The sequence below is a fragment of the Pochonia chlamydosporia genome, chromosome 3 (assembly GCF_001653235.2).
Source record: "Pochonia chlamydosporia 170 chromosome 3, whole genome shotgun sequence".
Classification (NCBI taxonomy): domain Eukaryota; kingdom Fungi; phylum Ascomycota; class Sordariomycetes; order Hypocreales; family Clavicipitaceae; genus Pochonia; species Pochonia chlamydosporia.
The window spans coordinates 1,545,078-1,561,612 of NC_035792.1; the positions used below are offsets into that span (position 1 = coordinate 1,545,078).

At 51.2% G+C, this 16,535-nt stretch overlaps 6 protein-coding genes across 6 annotated transcripts; 3 read left to right on the plus strand and 3 right to left on the minus strand.

The window, feature by feature from the left end:
* Window positions 1–935: 935 nt before the first annotated feature.
* VFPPC_04365 (carboxyphosphonoenolpyruvate phosphonomutase) lies at window positions 936–1,907 on the minus strand (the record flags this gene model as incomplete). The annotated part of the gene is made up of 1 exon (XM_018283733.1): window positions 936–1,907. One exon carries the CDS (start codon window positions 1,905–1,907, stop codon window positions 936–938), a length of 972 nt encoding a protein of 323 aa, XP_018144915.1.
* A 377-nt stretch (window positions 1,908–2,284) lies between these two features.
* VFPPC_13611 (MFS transporter) lies at window positions 2,285–4,004 on the plus strand (the record flags this gene model as incomplete). The annotated part of the gene is made up of 6 exons (XM_018291386.1): window positions 2,285–2,505; window positions 2,553–2,636; window positions 2,684–2,867; window positions 2,916–3,308; window positions 3,356–3,411; window positions 3,464–4,004. The coding sequence occupies 6 exons, from the start codon at window positions 2,285–2,287 to the stop codon at window positions 4,002–4,004; spliced, it is 1,479 nt and encodes a 492-aa protein (XP_018144916.1).
* A 230-nt stretch (window positions 4,005–4,234) lies between these two features.
* On the minus strand, window positions 4,235–5,362 carry VFPPC_04366 (elongator complex associated protein Kti2; the record flags this gene model as incomplete). Its single annotated transcript, XM_018283734.1, has 1 exon — window positions 4,235–5,362. One exon carries the CDS (start codon window positions 5,360–5,362, stop codon window positions 4,235–4,237), a length of 1,128 nt encoding a protein of 375 aa, XP_018144917.1.
* A 977-nt stretch (window positions 5,363–6,339) lies between these two features.
* Window positions 6,340–7,207, plus strand: VFPPC_04367 (transmembrane protein; the record flags this gene model as incomplete). The annotated part of the gene is made up of 2 exons (XM_022428398.1): window positions 6,340–7,138; window positions 7,203–7,207. 2 exons carry the CDS (start codon window positions 6,340–6,342, stop codon window positions 7,205–7,207), a joined length of 804 nt encoding a protein of 267 aa, XP_022284466.1.
* A 623-nt stretch (window positions 7,208–7,830) lies between these two features.
* Window positions 7,831–8,713, minus strand: VFPPC_04368 (Smr protein/MutS2; the record flags this gene model as incomplete). Its single annotated transcript, XM_018283736.1, has 3 exons — window positions 7,831–8,457; window positions 8,511–8,611; window positions 8,680–8,713. 3 exons carry the CDS (start codon window positions 8,711–8,713, stop codon window positions 7,831–7,833), a joined length of 762 nt encoding a protein of 253 aa, XP_018144919.1.
* Window positions 8,714–14,169: 5,456 nt separating this feature from the next.
* On the plus strand, window positions 14,170–15,549 carry VFPPC_04370 (guanine nucleotide-binding protein alpha subunit; the record flags this gene model as incomplete). Its single annotated transcript, XM_018283738.1, has 4 exons — window positions 14,170–14,287; window positions 14,449–14,791; window positions 14,877–15,433; window positions 15,506–15,549. 4 exons carry the CDS (start codon window positions 14,170–14,172, stop codon window positions 15,547–15,549), a joined length of 1,062 nt encoding a protein of 353 aa, XP_018144921.1.
* Window positions 15,550–16,535: the final 986 nt, after the last annotated feature.

The following is a 16,535-nucleotide window of genomic DNA, read 5'->3' on the forward strand; positions in this document are numbered from 1 at the left end:
CTAAGACAGGAAATGTTGGGGCATTGTGACGTATTGGATTAATGAGAGATTGAAGTCAGTATGGAAAATGAAGCTGATTTTCGGGATGAACTGCAGCCTTCATCCCTTTCAATTTTCCTTATCATGTCAAGATCCCCCTCCCACCTTCCCAGTTACTCTGAATGCCCATGACGGTGAGAGTATACCGAGGAATGCTGCAACCCTCGTTTCACAACCAATGACACGGCGACTGTTTGGTGCCATTATTTGCGAAGGAATCATTTGGCTCATGGTGCTGCAGACCGTTATGGTCTGTGGCAGCGGTGTATTAAGCCCAGAAGCGCTGCGGGTGTCAGCTGCAGTACATAGCGTTGGATGGTTATCTTTTACTCAAGACTCTTTTGGCTAGCATGTATTGTAGCAACCTTGATCTCATCATGTCTCTGTTGAGTATTATCAACATAAGTTTCCGCCAAGTATCGGAGCAATGTTGTACTTTTCCCGAAGTATACGCTTTTAACTTCAAACATTTAGTAGCACGAGGAATTTTGACGATGAACTGTTCGGGTGAATAGCCCCTGCAGATTGACCGGTGATCAGCGACCAATGTCAGGCTAGATTAGTTAGAGCAATGACTTATAAATCGCCAGCAGAGCACATGTTTGGTATGCCTTGAACCACTCAACGCATGGGAAAGCATGTTGGCCGTTGATGTCATTGAGATATCTCATATATCTAGCTTTTTATATGTCCATCAGTCAAGTCCACTCCACTCTTTTGGATATCGTTTACAGTGTACTACTAGTTAGAGCTGGCCGACATAAACCATCATAGACGAGGCAGCGACTTACACAGCAGGACAACATGACGACCACAAATACCACTGAAAAGACAAGTTTACTTTGAAATCACCCAGTCCTCACTGTGACCATGTCAACTACACTCACATACACAACCTACACCTTATGATACAACCTCCCGCCAGCCTCCTCATCAACCCTAACCGCCTCCTCCAAGCCCACAACCCCAAACAACTTCCTCGGCGTAAACCCCCCATCCAGCCCCGTCCTCCCCGTCTCCTTGATCCTCACAAACGCCTCCCTAATAGCCTCATACGCCGGCCCAATAGACGCAAACGGGAAGATGATGATCCTGAAGCCCATGTCCCTCGCCTCCTCCGGCGTCCACGACGGCGTCGCCCCATGTTCCACCATGTTCAGCAGCACCGGCATAGGCGCCAGGATCCTACACGCCTCCCTCGCCTGCGTCTCGTTGTGTATCCCCTCTAGGAAAGCTACGTCCGCGCCGGCGCCCCTCGCAGCCTGCAGCCGCGCAATCGCCTCGTCGAACCCATGCGTCTGGAGGGCGTCTGTCCTCGCAATCACGAGGATGTCGGAGTGGAGGTGCAGCCGGGCTTGTACAGCCGCGCGGATACGCTGCACGAAGACGTCTGTGTCGACGACAGTCTTGCCGCTGAGGTGGCCGCACCGTTTGGTCTGAATCTGGTCTTCGATGTGGAGGGCTGCGACGCCGCTGCGGTGGTATTGCGCGACGGTGCGGGCGACCATGTTGGGGCCGCCGTAGCCGGTGTCTGCGTCGGCGATGAGAGGCGTGCTGGGGTCGAGGTTGGCGATCATTTCGGCGTGGGTGCGCATGTCGTTGAGGGAGGCGAAGCCTAGGTCTGGCTGGCCGAGTTTGGAGGCGCATGTTCCGGCGCCGGTCTGGGATGCGTGAGTTTGGGGAGAGTAGAGGGAGGGTGTGTTACGGACCATGTAGATGCATTGGAAGCCTACTTCTAGGGCTATTCTGGCGCTGAAGCCGTCGTATACGCCGGGGGCGACGATGATGTCTTTGGTGTTGAGCATCTCGCGGAGTTTGGTGGCCGCTGAGACGGGGGCCTTGAGGCCGTTAGTTCCGTTTGTTGCCATGACGAGAGTTTTGATGTTTGTCTTTGAGTTTATTTCATTTTGACTGAGATGAATGGTTGGCATTTATATAATCCATCGTCATGGTGGTTTACAACATCGGCGCCGATCGGAGTACAGAATGTTGTTCGCCACACTCCGATCGGACAGCCGACATTGTCAAAACTCCAATCGGATACTGCATTGGTAATAAAACGGGTAAGCCATTGACTTCATATCTACCAAGGATCCGGACTTACCCCAGGATTTCCCCCGCCGATTCGGCATACCCCAGGTTTTTGGAATCCCGTCAGACGGGTATATAAGACGGCAGACATGACTTGTTTCCCATATCCGAAATTCACAACTCGGTGGTCCTCTTATTGAATCGACTCTTCATCATGGCATTGGAAAAAGGTCAAGAGGCGTCTCTTTCGCGCCATGTGGAAGAGCCGTTTGACGACATCTCCACCACCAAAGCTGGTGAGACTATGAGTGACGAGACGGAGGGTCCTGAGTGGCTTGCTACGGAGAAGAAACTCGTCAGAAAGCTGGACCTGACGCTACTGCCGGTCGTGTGGTTGTTGTACATGTTTAATTATCTGGACCGCAATAACATTGCGTGAGTACACGGTCCTGAGTCTAGATACCGTTCTAACAACATGGCAGTCAAGCCCGGCTGAACAATTTCGAAAAAGACCTCGGTCTTGTTGGCGAGCAGTTCAATGTTGCTGTCTCCATCCTCAACGTCGGGTATTTTCTCTCCCAATCCTTTTATTTAACCATACTAACCATGTCAGCTACATGCTCGCTCAACTTCCATCCAACATGGTCCTCACGCGAGTCCGACCCAGCATCTATCTACCATGCTGCGTGGCCATCTGGTCCTGCGTGTCTGCTGCCACCGCCGGCGTAAAGAGCTACTCTGGCCTGCTGGCCGTCCGCTTCATGCTCGGCATCATTGAGGCGCCTTTCTTCCCTGGTGTATGTACACTTCTCCCAGGGACAAATATCCCAGCTCACGCTTTTTAGGCATTCTACCTCCTCTCCTGTTGGTACACGCGGCGAGAACTGGCCCTCAGAACGGCCGTCTTGTACTCTGGCCTTGTCATTGCGACGGCCGTATCGGGACTTATTTCGGCGGGTGTGTTTGCAGGTCTGGACGGCTCGCGAAATCTAGCTGGCTGGCAGTGGCTGTTTATCATTGAGGGGGCGGGCAGTTTTGGAGCTGCGCTGATTGCGTTTTTCCTGTTGCCAGACTATACTGATTCCACGACGGGTAGCACCACGTGGTTGTTTTCTGAAAAGGAGCGCCGCGTTGCTGCCAGGAGAATCATACTAGATCGTGTGTCTGTGCCGGAGGGAAAGCGTTCTGTCTGGAGTGGACTTGGAACGGCAGTCCGTGACTATCGGACCTGGATATTCGTAAGTGACCTTCATTATACCATCCATATCGACAACTAACAAAGTAGGTTCTCCTCCTATGTTCAAACCACACAGCCTACGGCTTCAACAACTTTCTCCCAACGTAAGTCCCATCCACCATGTACAAAAGCACAAATTCATCTAACAAATCCCAGCATCATGCAAGGCTTCCACCTCGGCTCAACAACAACAACCCTCGCCCTCACCGCACCGCCGTACCTCGTCGGCGCAATAGTCTCCTTCGCAGTAGCATACTCGAGCGACCGCAACAAAGAACGCGGCTGGCACATCTCCGTGCCCATGCTGACCGCCATGGTAGGCTTCATCATCTCCGTGGCGACGCTCAACGTGCCGGCGCGGTACTTTGCCGCGTTTCTGTACTGCTCGGGCTGCTTTGCCGCCAATTCAATGGTGTATTCGTGGGCGGCGTCGGTGCTCAACGACACGCCGGAGAAGAGGGCGTGCGCGACGGCCATTGTGAATCTGCTGGCGCAGCTCGGGAATATATGGAGTCCGTACTTCTTCCCGTCGACGGATGGGCCGCGCTATGTGATGGCCATGTTGTTGATGATGGGGTTTTCGGTGCTGAGTGTGGTGTCGGCTTTGTCGATGAAGATTATTTTGAGGAGGGCGAATAAGAGGTTGATTGAGGAGGGGGAGAGGACTGGGCGGAGTGTGAATCTTTACACTTTGTAGGTTTGCGGTGTGGTCTGTAGCGGGTTGGTTCTTCAGTTTTCTGTTGATGTTTTATCGTCTTGGAATTTCGAATATGATTTCATGCCCTAGGTCGTGATTCTCCATGTGTGCTGGTGCTGCTCCGTGTAACCAAACGCCGTGTATGCCCAGCTAGTTTCGTCCTTTATCCTTTCGCCATTTCATCCCATCCCAGGTATGCCCGTGAAATGCCTCCCTCCAATATCATCCAATCACTCATCCTTCTCAAAAGCATCATTCAAATACCTCACAAACACCTCCCTCATCCCATCCGCCTCCATATTCCCAACACTCTCCAGCCCAATACCGCCCCTATTCAACCCAACAAACGCCCTCCTCAACCTCTGCAGCTGCGGCAAGCCAACCTTTTTCCCAGCCGGCAAATCCACCACCAAATCTTCCTTATCCCCGGTAGTAAGCGGTACTTTTACCTCGCCGCCCCCCTCATCACCCTGCTGCTCCAGTATCCTCTTCACAATATCCTGTGTCTCCCGCTCAAGCACGTACAAGTAATCACCGCCGGCGTCTCGGCCTCTCTGAATGGTAGACTGATTCGGCTTGACGACTTTTCGTCCCTCCCCAGCCATAGCATCCCAGAGCTGGTCAAACGTCCGTCTCGTTTGCGCCTCGTCATCCTCCCACAGCACAGCGAAGAGGGGTGAATCCCACCGCGTCATAGGATTAGGCTCCTCATATCGGAAGACGAGATTCTCCCAGTTTTCGCTCGCATACGCTTCCGCCACTTCACTTGCGCTTTGCTCGCTATTGTCTCGCTCCGTCTGAGCAGTAGCGTCTTGTTGTAGTCGCTCTTGGTTGACGGCTCTCGCCTGCTCTACCGAGCACGCAACCCGTAGTATGCAATTCGGCGTCCTCATGGCTTTCGCCTCGCAGTGAAGTTGGTACCGCCACCCCTTAATGTAGTTCAGCCCATCGAGGATGACAAAGTCCTTGTCGGAGAGGACGCGCTTCACGGCGCCGTACAAGGCGGCTCGGGCATCCTTTTCGGAGGAGTTCGCTGAGCGGGTGTGGAGGCGGACGGTGTCGGGGGAGAGGTCGTAGACTGCGCGGGATACTGAGAGGGAGTCGTCGGATATGAGGTGTAGGCGGTACTTGGGCGGTTGGGTCTCCGCAATACGGGTTGATAGGTAGTCATAGAGTTGCTTTGCGCGTGTGGTTTTGCCTGATGTGGGGAGGCCGGAGACGATGATGAGCTGAGAGAAGGAGGAGTGGTTTAGTGGATGAGCTTTGGACGTCGAGTAGGACTTGGGGAGCTTACTGGCATGGCGGGTGAGGATGCGAGGCAGGACGTTGAAGCTGCAAGGTGAAGGTGAAGATGTCATGTCAACTTTTTTGGTGGGGTTGAACGAAAAGTGGGAGGTTGTCAGCCACGTTTGCCCAGCTTGCGACGATGTATTGCATTGCATCGCCTTTGAATTGGGAGAGAAAGTAATTCGAAAAGTCAAGCATAGTATAACCAATCAGTAAACTCAATTCCTGCAAATCCATCAAGGAGGCAGCCCAGATCTGCACTTTGCAATAGTCCCCAAACCATCACCACGCAATCACCTCGTCCAAAACGTCGTCATACCGTAAGCAGGGCCCAAAAAGGGAAATAGCACCAAATGGCCAAAATGAAAAGCCTCATTGCATATCCCGCCCATCTACTCTCTACTGACTCGGCCGGGACTCGCATCCGCATCTGTACCTGCAATATCAGCACAGCCTCGCACACCTCGAATCAACGACAACATTCTCAAAGCAGTAAACCCGTTCGAGCAAGCCCCCTCCGAATCCTCAGTTCCTGGGTGCAATAAATCGGCGCCACGACTCCCTCACCACCGACCAGCCAATCACCATTGAGCATCCCGTCCCATCAGCCCTACACAGCAAATCCATTCGAAGGCCACTAAACCCCTTTTGGTAACTGTTTCGACGTTTCGTCACTCAGCTTACAAGCCACGCACTTGAATCCATGGCCATTAAAATCCACAACGCAATCGTTTTCTCAAGTTGCCTGTTTGGCGTGTGTTGCCGTCCGATACTGGCTTAGGATTGGATGGTGATGTTACCGGGCTGAGGCGTCGGGTCTCCCGTGGTGCCTGGGGAATGGGCTGTGATGAAGTTTTTTGCGTGCCGTGATCCGAGTTTGATGCTTCGAGTGGAATGGTCGTGAGATATAAGAATGTGTGTTTCGTCTGCCAAGAAGGGTATCTGGAAGTCAGACAAGATTGAATATACATACATATTACAACCAACCTCACTCCTATACATATTCATCTATACCTTGACTTACACGTCCTCTCAAAGAGTCAACACCATGCCTCACCTAGACACCTACGATGTCATCTCCGTCGTCGGCATCCCCATCTACGTCGTCTTCCTCGCCTGCGCCATCTTCCTCTCCATAAAGCACGGCTTCACCAAGTCCTCCGGATGGCGGTACCTCATCGTCCTCGCCCTCGCCCGCATCATCGGCTTCTCCTTCCGCCTCGCCATCATGAACGACCCCACAAACACATCCCTCTGGATCGGCTGGATGACCGTCAACAGCCTCGGTCTCGGGCCCCTCATCCTCGTCCTCCTCGGCCTGCTAAGCCGCGTCTTTGAATCCATCAAACGCCAGGGCCACATCCTCCTGACTCCCACGCACCAGCGCCTCATCCAGCTGCTCGTCGTGGTGGCCATCATCGTCACCGTCGTCGGCGGCACCCAGTCGTCTTTCCATATTGAAAACGGCTCCGTAAAGGTCGACTACGCCACCGCGAGTGAAGTCGGTGTCGGCCTCATGATTGCCGTCATGGTGCTGCTCTGCATCGAGGCCTTCATCGCCTTCCGGAACCAGGGATACGTTGCGCAGGGCGAGCACCGCATCTTGCTGGGTGTTATTGCCTCGCTGCCCTTTGTGGTTGTGCGTGTCGTGTACTCGTGCTTGAGTGTCTTTGCGGGCATCAATTCTAATGTCTGGCTTTATCTGTGTATGGGAGTCTTGATGGAGATGATTGTTGTGTTTATGCTGGAGGTTTTGGGATTCACCCTTGACAAGGTGCCGGAGCAGCCTAAGAGTGATGATCCTGAGGCGTTGGCTCAGCGAGGCGGGCAGCAGCAGTATTACCGACGTTAGTGCATCTTTTGACGAGTTTTGAAGTTTGTTTGGTTGTTGGGAATACTGATTTACTCTAGAGTAGTTTCGCGGGTTTCAGCATAGCGGCATCGGTTTATACCCATCGTTTGGTTTTTAACTCCTGTTTTCTCCTTAGTCAAAGTACAATATAGACCAATTGATCAGTTTGGAATAAACGTCTTCTTTTGTGTAGCCGAATAGCTGGCCTTGTGCCAGATCGAACTATGTCACTTCAGATCAGCACCAACATCCTCTCTTCCTCGAGTTCTTCCACGGGTGTCATGTATTCACTCTGGTGCCAACTATTTAAATACTTGTCTCGGTATCTTGCACTTCAATCCCATTAGTAGTATCCTACACCTGACCATTTCCACTCAACGATGTAATGTGCAAGTCACACATCCGTCTCCCAGGCGGTATGTCAACATGTCAGTATAAACTGTACGCTACTTGACAAATGGGTACCACTGTATATACAAACAACTCTTTCGAGACCACAGCAACTTTCATGCCGTTAAAGTCACCGGATCGAGGTATGTCAATCCTATCTAAAACACCTCCAATCCCATATATCCAATACCATCATATAAACATCTAATCCAACAAGCCCACCCTTTCCAACGTGGTATCTAAAATCAACATCCAGGCCGAAACGCCTATTCCCAATATCCCATTCACCCCAGCCCTCTACATGACAGTACAGCACGCCTTCTCCAGCTTCTTCAAAACCCTAGGCAAAAGCTTGCCAACCAGCTCTTCCATCTCATCCTGCTGCTGATTGCCATGCTGACCTTGTCCCTGTCCCGGCGGCTTTCCATGCTGTGGCTGCCCGCCGTGATATTGCCCGCCGTGCTGCTGTCCGCCATGGCCAGTCTGTCCTCCGTATCCACCGCCACCACCATGCTGGCCTGGCTTCAAGGGCTCTCCACCCTGAAGGTTGATGTATATTCTCCCGGCATTCTCTTCAGTCCTGTACTTGAGTCCCAGTTCCCGACACAGCTCTTCCACCTTGGGCTTGATCTTCTGCACATGGCCCGCGGAGTGGTTTCCCTTGCCTACAATAGCGTGGAGGTGCTCCTGGCCGCGTCGCTGGTCCGAACGGATACGCTCCTCGAGTATGCGCTCTGCCTCTTCGACGTACAGGCCGTGGAGGTCAATTGAGTCTCCGTCGACTTTGCCCTGGGCATTGTTCTCCCGGAAGATGTATTCGGATGCCTGGCGGTTATAGTCGTCACGCTTGGCGTAGTGCTGTTTGGACTCGCGGGAGTACTTTTGTGAGGTATCATGGTCGCCGGCGTGGAAGGCTTCTTGGGACTAGAATGGCATCAGTGGAGGTGTCGCGAATGATGGATGCTTTTCGGACCTACGCGTTGGGATGCTTGGTGAGCTTTGTCGTTCTCTGCGCGAGCCATATCACGGAGTCTGTCGTATTCACGCTCTACGTCGTCATTGTCGGCCGAGCGGAGGGCTGGGAAGCTTCAATTAGCTTTTGTTGCATTGTAATGTGGTTTGCGACTCGGTGTCAGTCGGTCTTACCGCGCCCGCCTAGTTTTTCCATGGGAATCGCCATTGCGTCGCCTGATATGGGTTTGGCGTGGTGTAAGAGTTGCAAAGACAAGCAATGAGATGGGATTGTTAATTTCGCAGCGGCTCTTTGAGGGTACGGCGCGGCAATTGATACTCTCGATGTGAGAAGTCGAGGGATGATCCGTAGATCGGGCAGCGGTTTGTTGAGTCAGGAACGCGCCAACCTAACTGGTGGGGTTCAGGAACATTGAACCTTGGTGTCACCAAGTCCATCCACGATACATCTTCTATCTACCTGGGTACTCCATTTGAACTACACTTCACCTCGTAACGAGTGTTAAGCTGAATTGTTAGGAACTTGTACCAAGAGGCAACGTAGTCTGCGCGCAGAATTACGCTCACCACGTTTACTCAACAGGCACCGAATCCGTGTATCGATGTACTAGTTGGGAAGTGGTAAGTCTACCATAACTTTCATGTCAGAACAGAGGACTGAATATCCCAACCTTGGCACAACACCATTTAGTACTCACTGGCTCATAACTTGCCAAGTCAAGGTATATCATAGACTCAGAGACTGCATCAATAGCGCATGAATGAGTTGAATTGGACAAGAAATGTCCAAAGAACGAAGGGTGTAGGGTAGGGAAGTGTTCCAGATTGGGTGGTTGTTGGCCAAGTTGTCGGACCAAAACCAGACAGCGCGTTTATCTTCTCCAGCCCAAACTACCCATTGAATACGAAAATCTGCTGCAAAATGGACACTGGTAGACAGTCAACCGCCTTGATGAATTTTGCTTAATCTCGCATTGCGAATGGTAAACTGAAGATACTGCATCAAAAGCAAAGAACGTACAGGACTAACAAATATTGACTATAAAACAGTGACTATAACTTACATGTCAACAATAACGCCGCCAACCATCATACTTGCAAGCCCCGAGTACTCTATTGAAACGGATTTAGGGTTCCGACAAGCCCAATGACATGAACATGTGACTGATCATCGTCCGATATTGACTTGGTTGTCGAGTCTGGTTTCGGACATTACCTTTTGCCTAAGCGGAAATTGGAGACAGTCCTTTGCCATCTGGATCAACCACATCACCCCCGGTTCTATTGTTCCAAGGGCTCCAGCAAGTGGAAACACAGAATGCTTCTGGAAAAACTGAAACTTGAATCCAGGAGGCAGCCGCATGTCACATGAGAGTCATGGTGCCTGGTCGAGAAGCTCCTCCTGCTCAATCCATCCATATTGGGCATTGAGAATCAAGAAATGTGGCGGGAGTATTAAAAAGCACTGACCATCACAAATAATGCTGGGGCAGGGTCTGGAGCAGCAAGGACCCCCAGCAGTGTACCCGCAGCACATCAATGACGCTACGCCGCCAAAATGAAGAAACTTGACAACTCGTCTTGCACCGTTGTCGCCACGTTGTTTGGTCACAGATGACATAGATTTGCCGTCCTTGACAGATGTTGGACTCGGAAACGCTTGGACTGTTCTTTGACCTGGTGCTGTCCACCTTTCACCGACCACATCGCTTGCCGTTCTGATGACTCTGAGCTGTTACGACGGGAACTAGCCATTCTCATTCAAAGTGTGACACAGCGCGGCTCGCTCCCGCCTTGGCCTAATTTGGCGTGGAAAAGAAGTTCCGTTAGGTCGACGAGATGAACTATGGAGACCTGGAGAGGAGGAACTGATAAGTATTATTGTTGCCTTATATTCCGTATTACAAGGAAGCAAATGACTTCCCCGACCTTTTTCGTTCTTGGGGTCCAATTTCGCAGTCCGATTTTTTTTTTGATTTTTCTGAACACAGATTAATAGTTACCGATTAGGATATCCCTGTCAGGGGACAGGGTCTCACGGACATGGTTGTGGATACCCTTTTCCTGATTGGCGGCACGTCAAATTGCCTCTCAACCACAAACGCTGACTTAGATCTTTATCAAGAGTACCTATGTTGTTCACAGGTATAAGCATCGTCTAGGTATGCAGTTGGTGTTGAGAGATTGCACTATCCCTTCGTGATATGACGCGTGTTAGAGGACTGGAGCCAGCTTCATATCTGCCGTCGAGCCTAGTTTCGCCTCAAACACCAATCTGAAAGAAGGCACTGGGGATAATAGTTCGTGGTGGAGTTTGCGGACCGTGGACTCACGCAAGCCGGGGTAGGGAAATTGCATATCTGGTACAACCACCGGAGTAAATTAGAGCCACTTAGCCAACACCATTTTCTATCGGTACATGTCATCCGGTCTCGATTCTCTGTGGTGGCATGGTGCATGGTTTGCTTGCCATCCTAGCTATGTGCCGATAAGTTGGCCCAACACCTGAAGAAGTGACCAGTGAAGTCGCTCGCCTCTTGGTGTTGTAGGTTCTCAAGCACGAGCGTGTCTCGCGTTCGGAATATGAAGTTTAGTGAGAACCTCGTGCATGGATCGGAGACCTTGCAGTTACACCTGGTGCAGGCCGATCCGGCGCAATGGAGCGCTCATCCGTCAAAATGTAAAACAATGGCACGGCTCCGGCACCAACGGGTGCATACGAAATCTGAAATCTGAGGCACAGAGGAATAGTTGAAAGAATGCACGTCTGATATATCGACTCGGCTGTGTGCTGGAAGAAATGGTATGTCTTGGGCTAGCGACTGCAAAATACGCCAGCCGCAGATCACAGATTCTACAGAAGCATACGCTCTTATGCACGGCCATTGTGGTCGAAACACCAAGGCGCCGTCAATTCGACACCGTGTTGTCTGGTTGGCGTCCATGTCAGCAGCCGAATCAGACGCTGACCTGTGAAGGCAACTTTCCATAAGCAAGATTGCATTGTCTGGTTGCATTGATGGGGGCGGGGTTTGTCAAGTTAGGAGCCTCGCCGGTTTTGAGAGGAGGAGAGGATATGACGAATCGTCAAGGGCAACAGCATATTGGTTGTAATACCGAAAGCGTCGCTCAGCACAATTGTGTACGACATGCATTTGATGTTATTCCGGAAGCTGGTAGAAGAACCAATGCCAAGCAGCAAATCTGTAATTTGTGCCATGGTTTTTCACTCCATGATTCCCGAAGAGGTGGTTCAAATGGGTAGTGTTGGGGTGCTGGTCCTGGCCGACGATCGTCAACTGCTTGTCACACAGCACACGAGACAAACCATGGTGAGGGTCCAATTGAACAACACCGTCATAAGAATGCCTCCTGAGGAGGCAGCGTAATTGGTGGCTGGCCAAGAGGTGACAAGGGCGAATTGCACGATTTTTGACCTTGTCACGCAGCACGGCCAGCTCGGTACCATTTGTGCGACGAAACCTCCCAGTCGGAAGCACCAACACTCGAAACGGAGAGGCACAGGTCGGTCTGGCCCTTCTCGTCCAGGCCGTTGGCGTGGTAGGATAGGTCTAGGTCTTTCAACTCAGAGATCTCTTGGTGACCCTTGTCTTTGGTTGTTCTGGTTTCGTTTCAGGTACCCCATTCAACCACAGTTCGAAGGTCAAGTGAGTTGCATGGAGCTTCCAGTGCCGGCTAATGCCCAAGTCCGCGAAAAAAAGTACTGAACAATTTACATTAGCTCGGCTCTAGACCAGGTTGGTCAGGGACTATGCGACTAGCAATGGAGTCGAATTTCCCCACTCCAACACCGAGCCAAGCCTAACATGGTGGTCCGGGGTGGCCGCGGGTCCTTTCAGGGGACGGTCAAACTTCAAATGTTGTCTTAGTTGTCTTGGTCGGCCAGGTGAGCTGTAACACCGAACATAGCGGGTGGACAATCATGTTCGACCACACCAGACATTTTGGGTCAGGGCCAGCGTTGTGAGCACTTTGACCCCCGCCGAGGGTCCTTTCGATGACGAGATAGAAAGATACACCGGACGGTGTGGCTAGCGATGTCAAGAGAGAGTATTGGTGAAGATTGAAATCGCAATGTGTTTGGGAAAGGCTCAACGGTCTGTTGGTTGTGGCCTCTAGGAAAGGAGTGAAATGTACAAAGAACGTGTGCGCGAGTCCGTCGTACTGTGCTCGATTTTCAACCGCAGTCAAAAGGTGTGAAAAGTGCTACCCCTTTTTGAGGATCCTCAATGGAAGCACAGTGCGTAATGTGCGCTCCCAACGCCTGTCAAGCAGTCTCTTCATTGCTGCCTTTGGAGCACTTGGAGTGCTGTTGGACGGCCAAATGCAACGAGAGGAGGGACTAATCGTATTAATGGCCTCATTCCGAATCGTTTGCACTTCCAAATACATGCCATGGGAGCCGAAAGCAGGCACCGATGAGAACTGGCGAGTGGTTGTACAAAGGATTCGTACGGAGTACATGGTACGTTGGTCTGCGAGCTCTGAGCGTTAGTGTTGGCCATGATCGCTGTGATTGCCCCTGCCAGATCCGTCTGGTGGATGTCCATGTCCGTGTCCATGTCAGATCCAAGCAATATCCTATCGGTTAGGCAGTCTGCAGTGCTGGAGCCACCAGACCATTGACGATGAATTTGAACATTGTTCGCTCAAGTCTCCGGCCCATCTCTGTCCATGTCTGGCCAGGTCTGGTTCGTCTCCTGCTTTGACCCCTCCCGGCTTCTGGTTGGCTAATCACCGGAGCCCCGTGCCTCTCCTGCTTCAGCATGCAGGAGCCGCCCACTTGCACCTGCTCGTCCCAATCTCTCCAACCTGGTTGCCAGTACAGAGTACCCAGAAGTAAGGGAAGGAAGGAGCAAGGACCCAGAGCCAGAGCCAGAGCCAGAGCCCGCCCAGCCCTTTCCCTTTTCCCATCTCAGCTCTCCAGCTTTCCCAGCTTTCCCAGCTTCTCAGCTTCCCACCCCATCCGTTTGATTTGATCCATTCTGCAATCTTGACAAGACGCCCTCTCCGCCCACGACACACCTCCCTTTGGTGCCTTCGCATTGCGCTGCTTGTCTTCTCTCCTCCTCCAACCCTTTCTTCGTCTATCCGCGGCGATTGTATTCAATTGGCACTCCTTGTTGCCCGCAGAATATATCTGGTGAGTCGATGCTGTTGATTCCTCAAACCCCCTTTGCCTTCTGAGGGGGGTAAAAAGCAACCATACATTCAATCCGCTGCTTTTTGCGCCTTAACCCCCGTTCCGTCCACGTCTGGTCCCAAGTCTCCATCTTCGCCTGCCCCTAGGAGGCGCGAACCAGTATCCCATGCACTCGCACGACTCGTACCATTTCTTCAAATAATACATACGCCCCTGGCCCCAAATCGTCCACACTGGAATCTCTTGATACTTCTTTCTCCCCTTTTTGCATTTTGTCTGTTGGGAGGTTGTTGTCGACACATCGTCTGATGTCCTTGCGACCGTGTTTTGCCTTTCTGTCAACATAGTTCTCCCCCTATTCGCTAACCCGACAGTGTTTGCAGCACCTCTTCCACCCGCGGACCCTGTTTCATCACGTCAAACAGGCTAATTGCGAACTCGTCGAACCTTGCGGACTGTCTTTCTAGCGTCATCTTCGCGATTTTTCAACAACCACCAAAATGGGTTGCGGAATGAGCACAGAGGAGAAGGAGGGCAAGGCCCGAAATGAGGAGATCGAGAATCAGTTGAAGCGGGACAAGATGATGCAGCGCAACGAAATCAAGATGCTACTCCTCGGTACGTGAGACGCCAAGTTCAATTCGTCGAAAGAAATTTGGCTACCAGAGCCCGGAGAATCAAGCAATCGCAGTTCCGCTGTCGATTCGTTTGTGCTTGGCTGGTCGCCAGGCAATGCCAATTCTGGGATCTTGCATCTTGGCTAACTCAACCTTCTACAGGTGCTGGTGAATCTGGCAAGTCCACCATTCTCAAACAGATGAAGCTCATTCACGAGGGTGGCTACTCTCGTGATGAACGCGAATCTTTCAAGGAGATTATCTTCAGCAATACTGTCCAATCAATGCGCGTCATCCTCGAAGCTATGGAGTCCCTTGAGCTGCCACTGGAGGATCAGAGAATGGAATACCATGTCCAGACCATCTTCATGCAACCCGCTCAGATCGAAGGCGAAGTTTTGCCTCCCGAGGTTGGAGGTGCCATCGAAGCTCTCTGGAAGGATCGTGGTGTGCAAGAGTGCTTCAAAAGATCCCGTGAATACCAACTCAACGACTCTGCGAGATAGTGCGTCATCCCCTCTCGCCGGTCCTTACGTCGTTACCCGCTGGAAACTTGATTCAAGGTGCGAATTATGCTGACTGTTGCGTAGCTACTTTGATAACATCACTCGCATTGCCGCTCCGGACTATATGCCCAACGACCAGGATGTTCTGCGATCACGAGTCAAGACTACTGGTATCACCGAAACTACCTTCATCATTGGAGACTTGACCTACCGCATGTTCGATGTTGGTGGTCAAAGGTCAGAGCGAAAGAAGTGGATTCACTGCTTTGAGAACGTCACCACCATTCTGTTCCTCGTCGCCATTTCGGAGTATGATCAACTGCTCTTTGAAGATGAGACTGTCAACCGCATGCAGGAAGCTTTGACATTATTCGATTCTATCTGCAACTCAAGGTGGTTCATCAAGACATCGATCATCTTGTTCCTCAACAAGATTGATCGTTTCAAGGAGAAGCTACCTGTGAGCCCAATGAAGAACTACTTCCCTGACTACGAGGGCGGCGACGACTATGCTGCAGCCTGCGACTACATCCTCAACCGCTTCGTCAGCCTCAACCAGCATGAGACGAAGCAGATTTATACTCACTTTACCTGCGCCACCGACACCACGCAGATCCGCTTCGTCATGGCGGCCGTCAATGGTATGTCACTCTGTGCAAGACTTGTTCCAAAACTGGATTTTTGAGTGAAGTGCTAACATGCAACCGCTACAGACATCATCATTCAGGAGAACCTCCGATTGTGTGGTCTGATCTAAACGATTTGTTTCATTTTTGTCTTAAACACGAATACCCTCGAGTTCCATAACGACCACCCGGAGGGCCACGGAGACACGGCTCATGATATTTTCTTTCATTGTACTCGTATCAGCGAAAGCGAGAGACTTGATGTCGCTCGTTAGTTCCCACCGCCAGTGATCATCGTCAGAGTCGCATGCTAGAGCACAACGTTTTATGCGGTGAACCACAGGGCGACGTTTGTTGGCTCTTGTGACAATCCAACCTGCCGTCTCCATGCACATGGTAGGGGAATGCGATGTACCACTTACAACACGATACCTTTATCGAAAGACGGCAGAGAATGGGCTCAAAAAGGAAATGTGCATTGACAGGACCTCGAACGGGGAGGGAGCACTATACGGCATCGCGAGATACTCGATGCATTGGCACGGTGGTCATCTACTTTGTTTAATTATGAAAACTATTACTTTTTTTTTTTTATATTTTCCCTTGCTTTTCGGCACTATCGTATCCCGCTTGCGTGTGTTAGTTATTTTTTCTAGTCTTTTTTTTTCTCATTCTTTCAACTTTTCCACTTTACCCAATTTTGGGGAAATGACCCTCAGGACAGACCATAGGGATGAAGTGGTGAGGAAGGATGGACGTGCGATGCGGCGGTTGGAAATATGGATGGGAATGGGTGTACAGTCGAGGGTAGATCAAGATACACATATACTTGCATAGCAGATTCTGAGTGACCATACATTTTCCCTTTTCACAGTGTTTGTGTCCAAATGCATCACTATATGATGGTGCCGTTAGATGGTATTGAGTGGCCTCTTATCGTGCATAAACTTGAGCTAGCTCTTTATATACTACCTCTGAAGGATGTCTCGGCTATAAATGTCCCAAACGTGGGAAGTTTGCGTGCTCAAGTACCACATGTCCAATAACCCTTCTGACATAGCTTTATCGAGCTTGCTAAAGTCGCCTGAACGGAACTCTGGTTATATAGAGCTCATCA